This window comes from Eublepharis macularius, chromosome 4 (genome assembly GCF_028583425.1).
Source record: "Eublepharis macularius isolate TG4126 chromosome 4, MPM_Emac_v1.0, whole genome shotgun sequence".
Taxonomy (NCBI): domain Eukaryota; kingdom Metazoa; phylum Chordata; class Lepidosauria; order Squamata; family Eublepharidae; genus Eublepharis; species Eublepharis macularius.
The window spans coordinates 64,511,799-64,533,939 of NC_072793.1; the positions used below are offsets into that span (position 1 = coordinate 64,511,799).

General features: G+C 46.4%; 1 protein-coding gene across 1 annotated transcript in view; it reads left to right on the forward strand.

Moving 5' to 3' along the window:
• Positions 1 to 4,375: 4,375 nt before the first annotated feature.
• Positions 4,376 to 22,141, forward strand: part of DPYSL3 (dihydropyrimidinase like 3) — a 102,652-nt gene continuing 84,886 nt past the window's right edge. The window contains exon 1 of the mRNA XM_054976201.1: positions 4,376 to 4,982. Coding sequence (XP_054832176.1) covers positions 4,653 to 4,982 — 330 coding nt within the window. The 5' untranslated portion in view covers positions 4,376 to 4,652. The remainder of the gene's footprint in view (positions 4,983 to 22,141) is intronic.

Below are 22,141 nucleotides of genomic sequence, written 5' to 3' on the forward strand. Positions count from 1 at the left end.
TTGTTTGCAAAAGCTTAATAACTTTAGAGATACCATGAATCATCTAATCATGCAATATTTGTCTTTTAGGACACTGTTTTGTTTCTCTGATTTTTCCTTAAAATGCCTAGTCTTAATTAATTATTGGCTATTTCTGCCACCTATTGTGACTGTCCAGGCTAGTCCAGGCAAGCCCAATCTTATCAGATCTTGGAAGTTAAGCAGGGTTGGCCTTGGTTAGTAATTGGATAGAAGATCTCCAATGAAGATCGGAGTTGCAGAGGCAGGCAATGGCAAACTACCTCTGTTAGACTCTTGTCATGAAAACCCCACTAGGGGTTGCCATCAGTCGGCTACCTCTTATTGTGACGGTACTCTGGCTCAAAACAGAAAACAAGTTTTCTTAGTGTTCTGATACCAGATTGGACTGTAGTTCTAAAGGACAGAAAGAAAGCTCTGTGCCGTAGTTTAGAATATGGGATGAAACCCTTGATTTGACACTACTCCCAACTAGCTTAACTAGGAATCTTTACTCAGCTAGTACTGAATATGCATTGAAGCTGACAGCATACCCCTTTGTGTGTGAGGTACCCATATGAAAGTGGAAGAGTCTAATATAGTTTGATCTATTTAATATGCTGCTTGGGTGTGCTGGAGTAGAAGGAGTACAGGAGCAAGCTGGTCTGTGACAAGATCCAAGTAATGCAGGAAAAGTCCTGCTGGTAAGAAGAGCTTGACAAACTTGTCCGGGAAATATACTGAGGTATAAAACTATACAGTAGAGCCTCGTCATTTGCAGACTTACAATTTTAACTTATTTGTGGTCCGCAGCCCCCCAACATGATGTGGCTAGCTCTGAGCACATGATCCTTCCACATGTTTGGAGAGGGAGATTGAACATAAGTACACTGGCACTGTCCCCTGCTTCCACACAACGGCCACTTATCAGCACTGTGCTTATGTGTGGAGGAAGTGTGTCTGCTACTTGAGACACCCTACAGCTTGCCATGCAGCAGCCACTGTTTTTGCCAGGCAAGGTGACGTGTGGTTGCATCCAGCTGCAGCACTACCATGCAACTTGCGCAGGTTGGACAAGTGAGGTGGCCACACTGCGCAATTTGTTTAGCAATGCTGCAGTCAAGCTGGACATCACACATAACTCACCCATCCTGGCCTTCCTTCCGTGATGAAAGTGTGGGGGTGGGGGGAGAGGGCTGTTTGAGCCTCTAGTCTGCCCAGTTTTTTTAAATTTTGCCATTCACAGTGATCCCAGGAATCTTGATTATATTAGTCTTTGGGAGAAATGGCCAGAGAGGGCACCATCCAATCAATTGCTATTCCAACATTAGATGCAGAGCAGCACCTACCTACTTCACTCTCAGGGCACTATAAAACTTCTCATCTCGAGAAGAAAGACTGCAACATCCTTTCAGATGTGAGGACGAATATAACAGGAATGAAAGAAGAAGAGAAAAAAATTGTTAAGACTGTATATTTTACAATGTTGTAAACTGCTTTGAGGAGTTTATAGTCAAAATCAAGATATAAAAATATTAAATAAATAGATGAGGCAGACTTATAAGCGAGGAGATGGTCCTTCCCTGGATGAAGATTGTATAGAGTTTTCAACTTCTGAGCACTTTGCACTGTGCTCAGAAAAAAGCTGGTAACCAATCCAATCCTTTAAAGGGGGAATAATATGGCATCCTGTCAACACAAATTATTACAGTGTATTAAATTAGCTGTAGTGATAGTATTCAGAAATGGCTTTTAGGGATGTAAAGTGCCTTATATTAAGCCCTGAAGGGACTAGAACATGAGTATCCATAGCCAGTAATGTCTATTCCAGTGATGCCCAATGTGGCACCCATAAGCACCATGGTGTCCACCAATGTGTTTCCTGGTATCCACTTGATTCTTCCCCCCAAATGTCTTCTCTAAAGCAAAGATCCAATACTGGCTTTTCTCTACCTCACTGGAACAGGAGGTACTTCAGAAGACTTCAGGAAGTATCACCTTTAAGTCTGTAGCAGCACCCTGGCTTGGGACTGTCTTGTACATGCTTCCATAGTAGCCATTTTTGTGATTGGCCTTGCCTTCCCTGGCAGCTTTTTTGTGGTAGTTTTTCAATTTTCAAAATTCCAAAAAGTACCGACAGGCTCAACAAGTTTGGGGGCCCCTGGTCTACTCTGTCTGGCAGTGGCTCTCTAGGATCCCAAGAAGAGGTCTTTTGCATAACCTACTACTGCATGCTATATCTGGAAATGTCAGCAACTGAATCTTGGGTGTTCTGCATATGAAGCAGATGTGCTGCCACTGAGCCACAGGTCCTCCCTCAGGGGAAAAAGTTTAGGCGATATACTATATAAACCTGGCAAAAGGTACTTTGAACCATGAGAACCAAATGCCAGGCCCAAATCTAAAAGCAACATCCAAATGCAGACCTGGTCCTGCAGGAGAAATTCTACCCCATGTAGAACAGGCAATGAACTCTTTGTCTGAACTCTGACAAACAGCATCTCTGTCTTGTCTGATGGAGTATCAGTTTGTTCTCTTATAGCCCACATTCCATTGGTAGGAATGACTTTATCTTAAAATGGAGTCATCTTTAACAAATCATATATTATTGTGCATTCAGGGATCCATAACAACACTTTGAGTGAATTTCACAGGAGAGACATGCAAGTTCATAATTGCTTTGCCTTGGCCTATATTTTGAAGATTCTTCACTGTACAACAGGATTTGCATTTTGTTAGTCTGCTGTCATTTTATATGAATACAACTTCTTGTCTCAAATGAAGCTGGATTCTTTACGTCTGGAAGAACAGGCAGTTTGCTGGAAGTTGTAAAAACTTTTAACTTACCAGGCTTTGGATTTACAGTAATCGAACCTGCGTAATGTGATGCTTACATAGCTAGACAATTAGGAACATGTAAAGTTGTGTTTTGTCATCAAGCTTGTTGATGTGATGTGAATACGTAGATGAGATATTGAACAAACCTATACGAATTCCACAAAAAAAGGCCTGGTTATCAAAAAATCAAAGTAACTTGATCATTACAAGAGTCTAATAGAATAGCAGTTTCATTTTAGCTCACTAAACACACTTTTGCAACATCCCAAGTCACTTGTACATACTTATTATTTAAACAAGTACCAAACAGTGAACTTGCAATGAGACAAGTATTCATATGTGATTATATATGTGTGAGTTTATAGAGTGATTTATTATTACTACATTTTTATGGTGGTGTCTATCTGTACTTTTCAGGGTAAGCAGGAGATTTTCCTTGTATTGAGACACAGTGAAGGAAATAAAAACTGTACATGTTGACTTTTGCCTTTCATGCAGTCCCTATCCATGTACACATGAGCTCCTAGCACTGTCCTCAGAATAAGATTTTAAAAGATTTTTGTAGCTTTGCTTTGTAGCATATAAATCCTTCTCTCTCTTCCTATGTCTTTATTTAGAGACACGTAAGCTTTATTTTGATTGCTACTCATATGATTATGGATGTATACAGAAATCTAAAACTATCAGTTTTAAACCTTAGTTTTGAGAAAAAAATGAAGGCTACAAGTCCAAGCAAGCACCCTTGCTTGCCTGTATTTTTCACAGATAATACAAGACTGGTATTTCTTTTTTACTGGGTTCAGCTAGTTGTTTTTAGTTCTAGGTTTTCAGCACTGAATTACGTGGAATAATGATAAAGTTTTATGGAACACGTGCTTGCATTCTCCCTTCATCTAAAATAACTACACTCAGCATCCACAAATGACATTTGGGAAAGGAAGTTTGGAATCCCAGTACCTTTTATCATAGATATTAAGTACTTTTCCTCTTCAGCTGGTGAAATGCCCTCCATAAGCCTCTGTATCCACCAGAAGCAGCATCTGTTTATACACTAATGCTGTAGACATAAGTGTTACACTATACAATAGACTGAAAGATCTGGAGCTGTGCACTCACAGGAATAGAGATGATAAATTCTTTTCCAGGATATACCATGCAGCTTGCCATACAGAATTTCGGCAACTATTCCTAGCATATCCTATTCCTGGCACAAACTGGTGTTAAAGGCATCACCTTTTCTGTGTGTCATTCTCCTATAAAAGACACAGGACTAACCCATGTAGAACAAAAACAAGTGGCAAACCTGTGCTCTCCCCACCTCTCTCTCCCCACCCCCATTCTATTTAGTTGTGATAAACGGATGAAGCTTATCCTGGCATGGAATTTCTCACAACTCTGCTATCAAAGGTACACGAGGAATCCCGCCCCCTAGCACATTGTGAGGGAGGATGGAAAAGGACCCCTGCCTGTGGATCCTGGGGAATACTCATGATGTCCCTCGTCGTCTCATGCTAGAGCGGGAGCAGTTTTCTGCTGACGGGGGTGGGGGGCGTCGGCTGCCTCAGGGCCGGCTCGTGTGAAAAGTCCTCGTGGCCGTCCAGGCAGCTCCGTCATCTCCCTCCTGGCAGGCGCTCTTCTCGCTCTATTTCTCCGTCAGTCGCTCGGCGCCTAAGCTGAGGCGCGGCAGCGGCGGCAGAGGAGACGGCTGTGGCGCGCTTGGAGCCTCCCCTTTTTCCTTACAGACAGTTGAAAGGAGCGGACTTGCCACCGGCGGCTCCCCATAGTCGCTTCAGCTCTGCCTCGCGGCGGCAGCAGCCATGACCTCAAGGAGAGACCGGGAGCGGGGGCAGCCTGAGGCGGCGGACGAGGAGCTGCCCGTGTACCTGGCGCGCCCGGGCACCACCGACCAAGTCCCCCGCCAGAAGTATGGCGGGATGTTCTGCAGCGTGGAGGGCGCCTTCGAGAGTAAGACGTTGGACTTTGGGGCGCTCAGCGTGGGGCAGCGCGGAGCTCGCCGCCCCCCATCGCAGCAGCAGCAGGAGCCGCAGCCCCCGTCGCATCCTCAGGAACCTCCGGCCGGCGTTGTCGAAATCCGGGCAGCCTCAGGCAAAGAGCGGCTACAAAACCTCGGCCACGAGGATTACAAGGTAAGGGGGCGCCGCCGGGAGGGAAGGGAAAGAAACTCTCTCGAAGGTCCCTGCCCTCCTCTTACGTTGCTGGGCAGAGAAGAGTGATGGAGAGGCCGGGGGAGGCCACAGAAGGTGGCTGGGAGGCGTTGGCCGTGGCTTCGGGGGGAGGGGAAGGATGAGGCGGAGAAGCGCCGCGGGTGAGGGAGGTCAGCTTTGTCGGAGCATTCACAGCCCGAGTCCGTGCTCGGGAGGAAACCTCACTTTATTCAGCGCGCCTCCTCCCGAGTAAGTGTGCTTGGGAGACGCGTCTCACGGCCTTCGTGTGATGTGTTCGGAGAAGCCCTGGGGCCATTCAGAAGCATTTTAAACTTCATGCCCTCGTCAAGCTGCAAAGTGTTAAACTCACCAGATAAGTTAAAATAAAGCTGCACAAGTACTTGGCCTCAGTTTTTATGGCCTGTTTCAAAATTGCGGTGATGGTAGTTATTTCAACGGTTGCCAAGAGAGAGAGAGAGACATGCAGATCCTAGCTCTTTTTTGTCTGCTGAAGGATAAACTTGGCATCGGGATAGTATGTGTGAAGTTTTGAGTAATCCGTTTGTGCTGTACTTCCTGCCACTTCCCAATTGGCCCTAGTAGGCCTGAAGGTAGTTAACATAAAATACTGCAGTTTTAGTGATGTGAATCATCACTGACTAGAATAAATTTACTCCTGGTCCAGTGTGTAAATGCAGAAGTCACGTGATCCCATTTCAATTATTATATGCTATTATGGTGAATAATAGCCCTACAGTGGAAAGCTGTTGCTCATTCTAACCAGTGTATGTGGTATATTCATTCTTGCGCAGAGTTGTGGTTAACCGACAGAAGATGGTGTAACTTTCTTCTGTTTCTTTTCTTTTTGAGAAAAAGAGAGCAAGCGAGAGAGCAAGGCTCTTTGCATCAAACTGCATGCTAGCATTTTTAAAGTTATTAACTTAAAAGGTCTGTGCTGTGATCCAAGAATGGTCAAGCAAAAGTTGAGAGAGAATGCAGTCAGCTTATGCCATATTTGATTATTTTAAAGTCTATTTTTAATAAAATAAAAAATGAAGTTGTAACTAAATGTCAGTGGTCTGAATTTCAAAAGCTTAATCTTGGTCTGCTGATATAAAATAAAAAAAGAATAACCTAAATTCTATCTGTTAAGATGAATCTTTAAATTAGATTTTCTTCTGCCCGTAGGTAGAGCTAGCTGCTTTTTTAGGTTTTGACATTGGTCATCTGTAGTTGACCAAGCATTCTACTGGGATACAGGAATTTTAAGGAACTATTTATATGCCCTTTGGATAACTAAATGGATCAACTGTTTTTCACTTTGGAGATAGAAAAATGTCTGAAAACTACTAAAAATAAATTGGTGTACAGCCCCTCCTTTACACTTCATATCATATCGCAAAAAAACTTTCAAATAAAGTGGCAATCCTGATTTTAGCTATCTGTTATAAGTTTTGTTAGATATAATTTCTTTAATCCATATTTTGTTTTTAGAAGTTTGAAGGTGTCAGGTAATCTTGTTCCTTTAAGTGATATAGGTTGCCCAAAGAAATACAGAGAGTACCTTCACTTCCTGTTTTTCATAAGACACGTAAAGGTCTCTTATTTCAGAGAACCTTCTGTGATAATTTCTGTGGCAGACATAGAGGATGGGAAGAATGTAGTCCAAGTGCATAAGCAAGCTGTCTGGATATGAAGCTGCACATTTTAGAAGGGCCTGCCCAAATCAGTGCAGTTTTCCTTGCCTTAGATCCTGTGGGTGCCAGATTTACTTTAAAAACAATGTACGTTGAGCATTTAGGGGAACAAGTAGATTGTTGCTATAGATCATTAAAAGCTGCGGACCTGCAATTCTTGGGGGGGGGGGAGGAGATCCCATCCACCCGCACAGCCCTTTCCCCAGTTTCTCTTCTTAGCTCTTTTTCTACCCTCATCTATTTCTCATGAGAACTTAGAAAGCATTCTGGTTTTTTGGCAGGAGGAAGGATAAGTCTCTATTTTTTAAAGGGTTTTTTTTGGGGGGGGGAGTTGCACATGTGTACATGGCCCCAGGTGTGAAGTTTTTTTTATCCATGCTCTGGGGACATTGTTCAGAATTAGATATAAAGATAAGTTTATTGTGCTACAGCAAATTTGAGTTTATTGTGCTGTATCACAATGGTAATCCTGACATTTTTAAAGCTGTAAAAAGCCCTCCAGTGGCACTGTAGGGAAGAAATGCAGGTTGCTGACAGAGAGAAGGTGTACACAAAACTTCCACGTGAACACTTCACAACCAGAGTGAATGCCTCTGTGTTCATGGCAGTGATGACGGAGAAGCAGATCATCCTTGTCTTGTAGATGTAGTCATAGTTTGTCCTGAATGGAAGGATCTACTACAGACTTGAAAGAAATTACAGGTACATGTGTTCTCCCTACTCTTGACCATTTTTCTGTCAGTGTACGCTTCTACATTGGTTGAACCAGTCACTCACATTCCACGTAATCTACCTTACAGAGTTGTGAAGATCATATGAAGGACAGGGAAAATCCTGTCCAAGGATCTCCTTGAGCTCCTTGGAGGAAAGAGTGGATACAAAAAAAGGGGTACTCTCGGATTTGAGAGGAGCATTTTCTCTTTGGCTTTAGTTGATGACCTCCATCTGAATGTAGACAAAGGTCATGCTTTTTGGTTGCTCCTCCTGGATCTTTCTGCAGCCTTTGATAAAGTAGAATGTGTCATCCTGTTGAGGCATTTGGAGATAGGAGTATTGAGGAGGTGCCTCGGACTGGTTTAAATTGCCCCTCATTGAATGAGCTCAGAGGGTTGCTGTTGCAGACCAGCTATGTTCAGTGTGGGAATTATCTTGTGGGGTTCCACAGGGCACAATCTTATCCCCCATGTTATTCAACCTCTGTGTAAAAGCTGTTAGGAGAAATCATTTGTAGCTTTGAAACTGGATGTCATCAAGCTCTATATCTCATTATCTCACTATCCAAAGCCCCTAGTCATGCAGTAGACGTTTTGAGTTGCTGCCTGCTAATGGTCAAATGGCTGAAAGTGAACAAACTGAAACTGAACGCAGACAAGACAGAAGCAATGCTGTTTGGGAAGGCAAAGATCCTAAATGATATTGTTCTCCCCACCTTTGATGGGGTTCAGTTGACCTTTGCTGATTCAGTAAACTACTGCTAGATAAGCAAGTTAATGCAGCAGCAAAATACCTTCTCCCAACTCTGTCTAGCCTGTAAGATACCCCCTATCATGACTTGGTCGCTTGCGTCACCTGGATCCATTCCATGGTAACGTAGAGACTAGACTATTGTAATGCACTCAAAGTCAACTTGGAGAGTCCAGTTGGTACAAAATGATGCAGCTCAGTTATTGCCAGGAGCTAGGAGCAGTGTGCATATTATTCATTATCACATATGAAGCCCTTCATGGCCTTGATCCATCATATCTATGGAAGTACCTCTCTCCCTATGATTTACCATGAGCATCGCTCATCTGAACAGGGCCTTTGCCATGTATCACCCTGCAAATGAGCAAAATCAACAACTGCCTGCATACATGCATTATTATGACTCCCACCTTGTGAAATGCCCATCTGATGAGGTTAGGAAGGCTCCTGTTCTAGCTTTCCACACAGTATGCAAAGCTAAATTGTTCAGGAGGGCTTTTTTATGCATGTAGGAGGGCTGTACATATTGAAATTGTTTACAGAGATATTTTGGAAAAGGGGTAGAGACTGCAAACTATAAATGTGTAGTGACTGTAACTTACTGCATTTTTTATGGAATGTTCCAGCCATAATTCATTTTTACTTACACTATGTAATCTGCCTTGAGTCTCACTGAGAAAGGTGGTCTACAAATAATGTAAATACATAAATAAAAATAAGAAGCAGGGATAGAACTTTGTCTAGTACATCTGAGGATACTGGGAGCTTTGTTGCTCCATTGGGAATGGGGTAAGTCATACAGTATATCCACACATAGACATTCTATTTTCTTGTGATGAGGGAAAATAGAATTTACTCTGTGATAAATTTGAAATGTTAGTATTTCCCTGTTTGTACCTCATAGACTCTGAGCTCAGTATTTTAACAAGTGATTTACTGGAAGTATTATGTCTGCTAATGCTAGGTAACTGTAATAGTGTACCTTAGTATGTCTAAATATATAGAAGTCCTAGTTGAGTTAGACAAAGGAACCTCTAGCTCACTATCCTCTCACAGTAGCCAGATCAGGATGCTTCAAAATATATAGTAGTAAAGGTGTATAATGCAGGTGTCGTCGCCTACCTGAGTTCTGCTCTAGCCCTCAGGACATGCACAGCCATGGGCCAACCAGACCAGGTGAGGCTGGTGCCGACTTCCCCTTGGAGAACATAAACCAGAAGAGGCATTGTTATAATTCTCATGTTTCTAATCTCTGTTTCAAGAAAGAACTTTCTTAATATTTATTTCCCTTTATTTGAGAATTGGACAAAGGACACTTGTCCCTTCAACATCTATTCTGGTCTTTTATCTCGTTTCCCCCCCAAAGTAATTCTTCGGTGAAGTGGTCTTTTCCATAACAGCTGGCTGTATTGCCACAAAATGCAGGATTAAATGCGATTGCAAATTGCAACTTTGTTTTAGGATTAGGTATAGGGATGATCTGGTTTATGAGGGGGAAAGCTTTTGCACTTCATTTGAAGCCAATGGTTGCTAAATAAAGCTTCAGTCAGAGTAAGAGGGATATTTTAAATAATCTGGTATCTGTTGCACTCTGAGATTATATCCTTGTAACAGTTATGTTTGAATATCTAAAATCTGAATGTGTGAAGTCAGTATGTTTTGTTCTTTCTTTAAGAGAGCCAGAGAGCCAGTGTTGTGTAGTGGTTAGAGTGTTGAAGTAAGATCTGGAAGAGTTAGGTTTGAATCCTGCTCTGCCATGGAAGCTTGGTGGGTGACCTTGGGCCAGTCACACTCTCTCAGCCTAACCTACCTCACAGGGTTGCTGTGAGGATAAAATGGAGGAGAGGACAACGATATAAGTCAGAGGTCTCCAACCTTTTTGAGCCTGTAGGCACCTTTGGAATTTTGGCACAAAATGGCTGCTGGAAGAGGTGGAGTGAACCACAAAATGGCTGCTGGAAGAGGCGAAACCAACTGCAAAACCAGAAACTTACTTATATTTAAACATCCTCCTTTCTCTCTATGATCCTAAGTGAGTAAAAAAGCAAACCACAAGTGTGTAACAATTAAAATATATAACAAATATACCTGATTAAACAGTGCTGTTAAGGCAGTATGGCTTTGATTTGCATGTAAATCCAGAGATGATTCCAAGTAGACCTCCATCTTTTAAACTCCCCCCTTTCTCCCTCCATTATTATTTGATCTTAACAGTGAGATCCCTACCCTACACACCCTTCACACACAAAAAAGCCACAAAGCTTTCAGCCCTGTCATGGTGCTCAGAATGAGGGAAGAGAAGAACTTTACATATACAGCCCTCATTCAGGCCAGTGAGCCTGCTTTTGTCCCCTTTTCCATATTTTTAATTAAACGTCTCAGAGAAATGAGCTTTTAACATTGTTTTTGGGAAATAGGGCTTTGCAAGAGTTCTGGCCCAAGACCTTTTTCTCTGAACTAATCATCTAGTTACAAGACACCAGTAGGCCATTGCTTTTCACCTCCTGCATAAATGCAAGCAGAATACAATTTGTGACCCAACATAATGGTTACAGTTTACCAGGCATGTGCTTTGTCCCTTCCCCCAATTTTTCCAGTGCCCAGGCAGTCCAAAACCAGGTTGTTTATCAAGACTCTTAAGGGGGAGAAGAACTTTATTCTCCCCCTTCAAGTCAGCAAGTCTCCTTGGTCCTAGGTGCTGCTGTTCATGAGGAAAGGAGGCTGGCTGGCTTGTGGGGGGCTTTACTCCCCAGCCCATTCAAGCCAGCCAGCCTCCTTTGGTTCCGGGGCACTGTTGCTCATGATGAAAGCATACATGCTGGCTTGAATGGGAGGAGGAGGGGATCCCCCTAGGCTGAATAGGTGGGAGGAAGGAGGGTAATGGCTAAGGTCAGGGGCACCTTATGTTCGGCCATAAAGATGTATGTGTATGGCTGCATGGATGCCGAAACAAGCCCTGTTGGGCACAAGCCCCACCTAACCCTGCCCACTTCCTGAAACTGCTGAGTGAGTGCAAGAAAAAGGCTATGTATTGGGGACCCCTGATGTAAACTGTTTTGGATCCCCCTTGGGGAGAAGGCGGGGTATAAATTTAGTAAGTAAATAAATAAAATAAATGTTTCACAAACTGACTCAAAGGGGGATCAGTTATATTTTAAACATATTTTCTCTCTTTAACTTTTCTATTGTCTACAGAGATGGGGGTTACTTGACATTTTTATGTGGTGGTGGCAGAGTGACTTAGGGCGACCCCTGGTGGGGTTTTCATGGCAAGAGACTAACAGAGGTGGTTTGCCAACCCTGTGCTTCGTTGGAGGTCTCCCATCCAATTACTAACCAACGCCAACCTAGCTTAGCTTCTGAAATCTAATGAGATCAGATTCACCTGGGCTATCCAGGTCAGGGTTGATATGCTGCTTTAAAATGATATTGGTATAGTTTTAATTCATGCAAGTTAATATAAGGGTTGTATTTTCAAAGTACATCAAACTTTAACTTTGTTTCTTGCTATACAGAGATACTTGTATGTCTACTGTTTAATATCTAATGTTAAAATTTTTAGGAAATTTCTGGAAAATCTCTGTCTAGCATCAACGAAAATGGACAACAAAATTAGGCTTCTACTATAATTATATTGAAGAAAATGTTTTTGTTCTGCACACAAAACTGATAGTAAAATCTGGATTACTTAGAATTGATAGATTTTGTTGTAAAATACAATAAATATTTCTATGGTTGTTGTGGGTTTTCCGGGCTGTATTGCCGTGGTCTTGGCATTGTAGTTCCTGACGTTTCGCCAGCAGCTGTGGCTGGCATCTTCAGAGGTGTAGCACCAAAAGACAGAGATCTCTCAGTGTCACAGTGTGGAAAAGATGTTGGCAGGTCATTTGTATCTACTCAGGAGGGGTGGGGTTGAGCTGAGTCATCCTGTAAGAGTTTCCCAGGGTGTGGAATGCTAATGGCGGGAGGCTTCACTGTATCCTGAGGAGGTCCATATGTAAAAGAACCTCCTCAGGATACATCTTTTCCACACTGTGACACTGAGAGATCTCTGTCTTTTGGTGCTACACCTCTGAAGATGCCAGCCACAGCTGCTGGCGAAACGTCAGGAACTACAATGCCAAGACCACGGCAATACAGCCCGGAAAACCCACAACAACCATCCTTCTCCGGCCGTGAAAGCCTTCGACAGTACATCAATAAATATTTCTGTTGACTTTGAGTAGTTTTCTGTATAGTTCTAGTTTGTGAAATAGTTTGTTGAATATATTATACATTCTTTATTTCATTGTTCTCTAACAGTTTTATTGTATTTATTATATGTATTATACTAATCTTTATTACATTGTTTTATAATTTTGTAATTTGCCTGAGTCTCAATGAGAATAAACAGTTTGCACTGATTGTATACCTGTCTGAGGCATCTGAGAGGAAAAAAATTAGATCAGAAAGGTGTTTTCCTTGGTTGTCTTGGTCATAGTGAGGTGGGGGCAAGCTCATGACATATTTCTCTAATATTCTAGCATTGTTCATTTTGATTGCCTGACTGCTGATTTTAACATTGGTTAAAATAAAATATAACACCCATAATCACAGCATAAAAACAGCAAGTAATAAAACCATCCCAAGATGGGCAATCCTGCACTCCTGCCCGTCAACATACAAAAAAGGGGGTAGTAGTGGACAGATAGAATACTGTACCCCTTTACGAGACAGCCAGCAGTGGACTCTCCAGAACCCCTCATAGAGGGAGACTGGTGGAAGGCTCGGCAATGATGGACTAAAATTAGCCTTGACCATATGCCTGGTGGAACATCTCTGTTTTACAGGCCTGCCTAAATGATACAAGATCCTTGTGGGCCCGAGTCCACAGTTTGAGTCCACAGTGCAGTGGACTCAAAGGTCTACATGTCTAGGAACACATACAAATCTACCTCTTCCGTTCCATTGATCAAGGTGAGGAGAAATCAACCATGAGTAGGCCTCGGGACAAGAAGAGGCCTTTCTGTTTCAGCCACTGATATCCAAAGATGACTCTTCCAAAATGGCTAGCATCATTAAGTGCTTATTAGATTTTTCTTGCTTTTGGCCAGAGTGCCAAGTCCCAGCCCAGCCTTCTTGTTATGCTTGGGCTCACTTGGGTTTGCTTGCCTCCCAGATACACAGGCAGAACAATGAATTGGCATAACTTTGTCTTGCTGATGCTTTCCTGCAAGGGCATCAAAGCTGCTATTTTCCTTGAAGGTGCAGTGTGGAATGCTTATGCATGCACACACACACTCGATGCTCTGTAGCCCTGAGCACAAAGGTTCACCAGGTCCCATTTGCCCTGTCAAGTGCACACGTAGAGATGAAGCATTACCTTAGAAAGAAAGACTGTCACTTCTGCCCAATGATGTGCAGATACCACTGCCCTACCCTTTGGATCTGCAGCAGGGAAGACCCTTACCCCATCCCTGTGACTGTACCTTGGTGGCAACCTAAAGCAGACCACAGGATCTGCCAGGTACCTTCTTAGTAAGCCTCACAGCTCCTGCTGTGTAAACTCCCTTCTCAGAGCCACATTGCAAACTCTCTTCTCAGGCCCATCCCATAAGCTCCTCTCAGCAACAGTGGGTGTGAAGCCAGCCTTCTTTGCTGCTCCCAGCCATGTTGGAGCCAAGAAGGCTACCCCACTCATGCCTTTCAAGGGTTGACATGATGCAGCAGCCCCTTCATGGGAAAAAGCCTTACTTGCTCAGGTGTGCAGCCAGGAGCCACAGTGCAGTGAAGAGGTCAAGTCACCTTCCTTCTTCAACAACTGAGCACTAGCAGACCCTGTCACATCACAGCATGTGCTTTAATCTACATCTACGCAGGGGATCCTATACACACGCACGCACACAAGAACTGGGAAAACTTTGAAGTAGTTTGTAATTGCCACCAAAAAATGTTTTTGTCTTTCAGGTGCAATAGAATTCCTTGTTCTAGGAAAACTTACCAGTTTTCTGCTTTTGAAAATAAAAGAGTTGGCTGCTAAGCCCAGCCGCAATTCATGTATACCTGAGCGTACATAATCTATGTAAGTGAGTAAATTTTGACCATGTATCAACAGTGGCTACCAGTTGATTGGCTACACTGATTACTGCCACTGTGCAGATTCAGACTCCTCTAGATGCTGTCCATTTTGAATTATAAGCATGAATGTTGTCACATGAAGCGCTTGCTCATCTCGATAGAAACTAGGCATTGTGAACAAAGTGAGCTCAGTTTTCAAACAAAGTTTTGCAAATGTCGGATCATCCTCCAGAGAAACACCTGTTTATTGGGCACTGCATTTGTTTCTATTAATAAATACAATACTTACCCGAGAAATGGTCTGATTTGATGGGAGTGAGATGAAGGGAGAGATAATTCCTTTTCCTGACTTACTTGTAGAGGCTGGTTGTATCGATCCAGTTTCTTCTCTGCATTTCTGTAGTTGCAACTGAGAGTAAGTTTGGTGTAGTGATTAAGAGCGCAGGACTCTAATCTGGAGAACCAGGTTTGATTCTTCACTCTTTCACTTGAAGCCAGCTGGGTAACCTTGGGTCAGTCACAGCTCTTCCAGAACTCTCTCAGCCCCACCCACCTCACAGGGTGATTGTTGTTGTTGGGATAAAGGTAACATACTTTGTAAACTGCTCTGAGTAGGTGTTAAGTCATCCTGAAGGGCAGTATATAAATTGAATGTTATCTGCTGTGTTTAGTGCCAATAAGGGACAGTACTTGCAGTTTGTGGGATATGACTGCCTTTCTACTCCCGTGTTCATTTTCAGACACTACTGCAATCTCAGTGCTACTGGAAAGGAAGACAAAGTGTTCAGTCTGATGTCACTTTTATTTTAATGAGGTGATGGAGGAAGGTTTTTAAAAAAATATTATTTTAAAAGGGGAGCTTTCCGTGCAATTCCAACGCATGACAAATTCCTGTGCTTTGGAATATACCATTATGTAGCATCCTCCTTATATTGTAGGATTTTATTATCTTAGTGCTATTAAAATATCACAGCAGCATGGGAAATAAATGATTATTTGTTACACCATCAAATTCAAATTGTTTTTATTTTTTAAAAAGTCTGTTTAAAATTAAATCGGAATAAAAGTGTGTTTCTTAAAATGAAATCAATCGTGTTGTTATAAACTACACTTAGTAACAGGCTGTTTTTCCATGTAAATAACCAGCCATGGGAAAATACTTTTTAAAGATCAAACATTATAAGAATGTCATATTTTACTGTACATATACTTTATTGTTATTTGGATTTCATACTGTGGGCCATGTTCCAGCAAGTCATTGGATACCTAGACATCTTTGGCTCCAGATGATGATCTTGGTTATGACTAGGAGGATAATGATCTTTGTCCACCTGAGTGATCTTGTATACTCATATTTGTATGCTGTTTGATTTAAAATACGGACATTTGTGAATATTTATATTAAAAAAATTGCAGGGTCCTTACTTATTTGGTTTATGAAACAAAACACTTTGCATGGTGACTATAAGACTATGTTTGTGAAATGTTTTGAAAAGTTCTCTAAACATGGATACATGCAATGAACAAAAGATTTTGATGGTAAAGTTAGTGTTTTGGGGGCTAGCGCTGACACTGGGGCAAGCCAGGTAGTCTATGAATAAAAGTGAGGTGGGAGGAGATTTAGCAGTTTCAAAGATAGTTTGGGGGAGCTGTTGTAAATATAAAATGTATAAGATATAGTTTAATAAAATACGTGTTTTTAGTATGTGGATTACTTATACTTTCAGTAAGCTGCATACCAATCCCATCCAAGAGTATGTAAATGCTCTGTTTAGTTGTATATGTTCAGTTAGTTGTTGTAAGTTAATGTCCGAGGGGCGGCGGCACCGCGCCCTTGGACTCGATGACCCCCACCCCCTCCGACGCCCTCGCCTCCGGCGGTACCCACCTGCAGCCCTCAGAGCCGGCCGGGAGGGACGCCGGCAGGGCCGCAGAGTTGCCAGCCGGCCGGGGGGGATGTCCCGCCTCCTTGACGGAGCTGACGGCTGCGGCCGCCGACCCGCCGCGGCCGGGGACCCAGCGCCGAACGGCGGACGGCCAGAGAAGGAGGAGGCCGCCGACCCGGGCGAGCCCGTGGCCCCGACAGCCAGGGCACATGCAGATGGAGCGCCGCGGCCATGGGAGAGGCGAGGAGCAGCTGCCCGGAAGGCCGGGCCGCAGCGGGACGCCCACGCCGGCGCAGAACGCTACCGGGGCCTACAACCCCCAGAAGGCCAAGGGAGGGGGCGGGCGCAGCAGGCAGAAGGGTGGCCCGTGCAGCCACCTCCCGGGGCCAGCCATTGGGGGGGAAAGGGGCCAGGAGCAGGGCAAGGAGGAAGAGGGGCGGAAGCAGGGGCAAAATGGCCAATGGGGCCAGGGCAGGTGGGGCCGAAGGATGTGGCCGCGCCTAGCTCAGGTGGTGGGAATGACACTGGGGGCAGGCACTGGAAGGGAGGGGTGGGGTTGGCCACAATGAGGGTGGGAAGCTCAACCCCAGGCCGAGGAGGAAGGTCGTGGGAGACTGTGCCAGCCTACCCTGATGCTAAAGGGGTGGCTGGCCGGGTGGAGCCAACTGCTGGCTGGCCTCGCCAGACCAGACGGTGGCCGCCTGTCTGAGGCCTCGAGGGGGACGCTCTCCATTGGCCAGGCCGGCCCTCACCTATCGGATTCCCCCCCCCTGTCCGACCACTGGGGACCCAGCACGGACCCGCCAGGGGCGTCCCGCTCTGACCCGCCACCGCCGTCGCCGCCAGGGGGCGCCCTCCCACCTGACAGTTAATATTTAGATAAAATAAGTCTTGTTTTTAGGAAGCATAAGTGGGGGACTCACAAAGACTTGTGGGGGCATTTCATTCAACACCCCCCACACACTATTATCTCTTTTCCTATCCTGGCAGCCCCCATAATCTCTTCCTTTTTTTTGCTTCCTTCTGTCCTTCCCACCCACCACACTGCCAGTCCTTATCTGCCCCCATTTTCAGCTTTCCTTCTTTCCATTCTCCTGACAGCCTCTACCCAGGAAAGCTATGGCACAGTTGTGCAGTGGTGGCAGCTCGGCCAGTTGTGCTGTGGGGACTTGCATGGGGCACCTCTCTTTCTCCCTCTGAGGCGGAGGACATCTCGGGTGTTTCCCTTCGCCCAATCAGGGAGGCAGGAAGTAGAAAAAAAATTTCTTCCTCTTCCTATTGGCGTCTGGAACACCCCACTCTCCAGTTCTTTCCTGCCTCCAGGGAGAGCAGTTGCCTAGGCAGTTCTCTCTACCTATCTTCTTTATCTGCTACTTTTGCTTTCACTTTCTCTTTAAGCCCTTGCTTTCTATTCTCTTTACTCATCTCTCTCATTAGCCTCCCCTCTGTGTCCTGCTCCTTTCCTTCTCTTTGCTCTGACCTTACTGAGTCCCCCTGAGTTGGAATCCAGGGACTCCGACGGGAGCTTCATGGACGCCGAGGAGGAGAACTCGGCAGCGGCAATCCCATCCGAGACCCTGAGCGACCTTCCCGGTACCGTCCTGCCCCTTGGGCTGGAACGGATTCCCGGCACCTTTCCGGCTAGCCAGCCGTGTATCTCTTCAAAAAAACAACCCAGAAGAGCTCAGGACCCGAAACCGACATCGCACGCTTGCCGGGAAGAAGAAAAAGGCGCGGAAAAGGCAGCCGCGGAAAAGGCGGGAAAAAGCAGCAGCGTTCGCAATTTTACCCGCGCGGCTGAGAGCAACGTGCTTGCCATCCTCCCGCCGGGAGATTTGGCAGAAAACGACTCCAGGCCTGCCTCACCTGCCTTGACAACTGAAAATGCTGAAGCAGCAGGTACTGTACCCATCGTTTTCGGGCAGCCGCAGGCCCATGAAGTCCCCCAGCTGGGGACTTCATTCCACTCCTGAGAAAAATGATAAGGGAGGAGGTTGGAAAGCTTCACCAGCCTGTCTCCAGGTCCCTTAGCAATCGGCCCCTTACCTCTGCCTCCCCTCCTAGTAAGCAGAGACGAACTGAGGTTCACTGGCCAACTAAAGCAGCCCAAAAGTCTGCCCCAACGTACGCCAGGGACAGCGGGTGCTTCTGGGGGGATGCATCGTCCTCCGATAGCGAGGAAGGGGAACAAGGGGACTTCCTTTCTGAGGAAGAGGAAGAGATGTCTATCCCAGAACAGACTAATAGGCTCTTCAAGGCTGAGGACTACCAGTATTTACTATCCAAGACCCTGGCTGCCTTAGAACTCCAGGAGTCTCCGGAAAAGGGGGAGGAGGACCCCAAAGGTGTCAAGGGGTCTTCAAGGCCCAAAGGCTGTAGAGAATTCTTCCCTAGAGATAGTACCCCAGAAAGGGTTTTTCCTTTCCCCGAGTACGGCAATTGAGAGCAGAGTGGTTCAAACCAGCAGCCCCCAAACAATACCACAGCTCTGTTAAAAAAAAAAAAACTTCATGCCTTACCTTCTTTCACCAATGAGTTCCTGCAGGTACATAAGATTGACGCACCCGTAGCGGCACTCCAGTCCTCCGGCCTGCTGACTGAAGACGGTCAAGGCGGTCAAGGAGCGGTTAGAGATAATTTGGATCAGAAGGCAGAGACTGCACTCAGACGGGCGCACGAGGCGTCAGCTATGGCCATCCGAGCGGCATCATCTGCTTCCATCGTGTCCAGGGCGGCGATCGTATGGATACGTAAACTTATCCAGCTCCTGCCGGGTAACCGCAGACGTCTGCTAGAGTTAGCCAACAGAGTCCTAAAAGCCAACACCTTTACCGCCAACGCCACTCTGGACGCTTTGACTTTTTCTTCCAGGATTTTCTCTTCTGCGACCGCCGCCAGGAGACTACTTTGGCTGAGAGCTTGGCCTGCGGACCTACACTCAAAGTTTATTCTCATGGCTTACCCTTTCCAAGGCGACAAACTGTTCAGAGAGCCCCTGGACAAGGTCCTGGTCGAGACCAGAGATAAGAAAAGGGCGCTCCCTAAGACACTCAGAAGGTCAGATAAACGCAGTTACCCCTCCCAGTCCTTTCGGTCACAGCATGTGCTACCCAGGTTTCGTCAAGACAACAAACGACCATCCTGGAGCTCCCCCAAGCCCACTCAAAGGAAAGGATCCTTCGGTTCCAAAGCCTACAAAGTGTCTCAGTACAGAGGGGACCGACAAGGTTTCGGGCCCAAAGCCCTGACTCGGAGCAGATTCCGGTGGGGGGGAGACTACAGTACTTCTGTCATGTATGGCAAGAGACTCACTCGGACGAGTGGACCACCAAGGTAGTCTCCCAAGGGTATGTCATCGAGTTCAAATCCCTACCACCGGATCGTTTCCTCAAGTCACCTCTTCGCAAGAACCTGCAAAGAAAACGTATCACCATGAAGGTGATACAGCATCTCCTGGACATCGAAGCAATAGAGCCAGTGGCACACCACAAGACAGGCCTGGGGGTCTATTCCATCTTTTTCACGGTCCCAAAGAAAAACGGAGATTGGAGGGCAATCCTGGACTTAAAGTTCGTGAACCAATTCATCCAGCTGAAACATTTCAGAATGGAAACGCGCTCCATCTCCGAGGCTCTCAGGCAGGGGGACTTTATGACCTCAATAGATCTGACCAAAGCTTACCTACACATACCCATTCATCCTTCCCACAGACGCTTTCTGAGGTTCTGCGTTGGTGGACGTCACTTTCAGTTCAGAGCACTCCCCTTCGGTCTGGCCACGGTGCCCAGGGTGTTCTCAAAGGTCTTGATCAATCCTATTGTTCAGCTTCAGGAGTCCGGGATTCACGTCCATCCCTACCTGGACGACATCCTTCTACGGGCACATTTGAGAGAGAAGGCGACCCAGGACACGTGGACGGTTGTTCGCTGCCTCCAGGCTCATGGTTTCCTGATCAACATGAAAAAGTGCTCCCTTGTTCCATCACAAAGGCTCCAACATTTAGGGATGATAATAGACACCAAGAGGGATCTCATCCTCCTGCCGCAGGAGAAGATTCTCAAAACCAAGGACTTGATCAGATCAGTGATTCAGGACAGATCCACGCCTTTACTAAAGCTGGCCAAAGTGATGGGCACCCTTGTAGCCGCGTGCGAGGCCATCTATTGGGGTCGCTTCCACTCCCGGATTCTACTCAACTTCCTACGTCCCTTCCAATTTCGGATCATGTCCAAGCTCGACTGCCCGGTGATAGTCCCCTGGGAGGTCAAGGAGAGCCTCCGGTGGTGGACCAGGGACTCGAACCTACGTCAGGGAAAGTCCTTCCTGAACCACCAGTCGATACAACTGTTCACGGACGCGAGCCTATTGGGCTGGGGAGCAACCTTGGACGAACACCCAGCACAAGGTTTGTGGTCCAAAGAGGAGTCGCGTTTACCCATCAACTTCCTGGAGATCAGAGCGATCCGCCTGGCTCTAACTCACTTCTCCAACTCAATACAGGGAAAGCACATCTTGATAAGGACGGACAACATCTCTGCCAAATCATACATAAACAGGCAGGGGGATACCAGGTCCTCCAGGATGCACAAGGAAGCGATGGAAATCATCTCGTGGGCAGAGTCTAATCTACTTTCCATCCAAGTGGAACACATCAAAGGGACAGCCAACCTCCAGGCAGACTGGCTGAGTCGACAGTCCATCCTCCCAGGGGAGTGGTCCTTAAAACAGGAGACGTTCCGCCTGGTCACGGACAGACTCGGGGAACCCATCATGGGCCTGTTCGCGACACATCTGAATTGTCAGACTCCCCGCTTCCTGTCGAGGTACCTTCTGTCACGGGCTGGGCCAGCCCAAGCAGGGTGGTGCAGGTCCAAACCTTGATACCAAGTCCAGAGGGAGTTTCAGGAGCCAAAAGCCAAGTCAAAGCAGTGGTCAGAGCACAAGCTAATGCCAGAGTTGAGTCCAGAGTCCAAGAGCAAGGTCAGGCACAGTCCAAGGTCAGTTACCGGTAGTGTCAGGTCCAACAGTAGGCACGGGCAAGGTTCACGGAGCACGGAGTGGTTGCAGACAGTAGAGACATTGCTTCCACGCCTGGCTGTTGCTCCTGACTGGCTTTTATAGCCAGGCATGGTTTTCAGCCAGCTGCTGGGGCTCCATCCTGAAGCTACTCATCATCACCCTCCAGCAGCTGGCGTTGGCTCAGGAGACGAGCACTGCGCCGTCTCTCCTGCAGCTCCAGTCTCTGGCGCTGTCTGCGGCGTTCTCTGGGTGTGGGTGAACCTGGGGGGGTGGAAGCCTCTGGCTGGGCTTCCCCTGTGGTGCTGGCAGTCCCTGACTGAGCTTCCCCTGTGGAAGTCCCTGGCTGCACTTCCCCTGTGGTGCTGGGGCTGGAGAGTACTGATGGCTCTGCTTCAGCTGCTGGCTGTAGGCTCTGATTAGCCAACAGCTGTGGCTCCTGATTACCAGCCTCTGCTGAGTCAGGGCTGGCTGCATGGAGCTCCTCTTCTCCTGAGGAGTCCTGGCTGGCTACACGAAGCCCCTCTCCTCCTGAGGAGGATTCCTCACTCTCACTGAGCCCAGGCTGGACCATGACACCATCCCCTCCCTCAGGCCCCCCTCCATTCCGCGGACCGGGTTTCCGGGGGTAGGCCCTGTGGAACTGGCAGATGATGTCTGGAGCATGGAGATTACTGGCAGGCTCCCAGGATCGGTCTTCCGGGCCATAACCCTTCCAGTCGACTAGATATTGCAGCTGTCCCCGGCGGCGGCGGGAGTCCAGGATCTGGGCAACTTCATATTCTTCTTGCCCATCAATAAGCACTGGTGGGGGAGGAAGTGGTTTGGGTCTCTGTGGGTCCAGGGGCAAGGCAGGAATGAGGAGAGATCGATGGAAGACCGGGTGGATCGGGAGCGTAGGAGGCAAGTGCAGTCGAAAAGCCACAGAGTTGACCTGGTCCGTGATGGTGAATGGGCCGATAAATCGGGCATCCAGTTTTCGGGATGGTCTCTGGGTCCGTACGTGGCGGGTGGAGAGCCA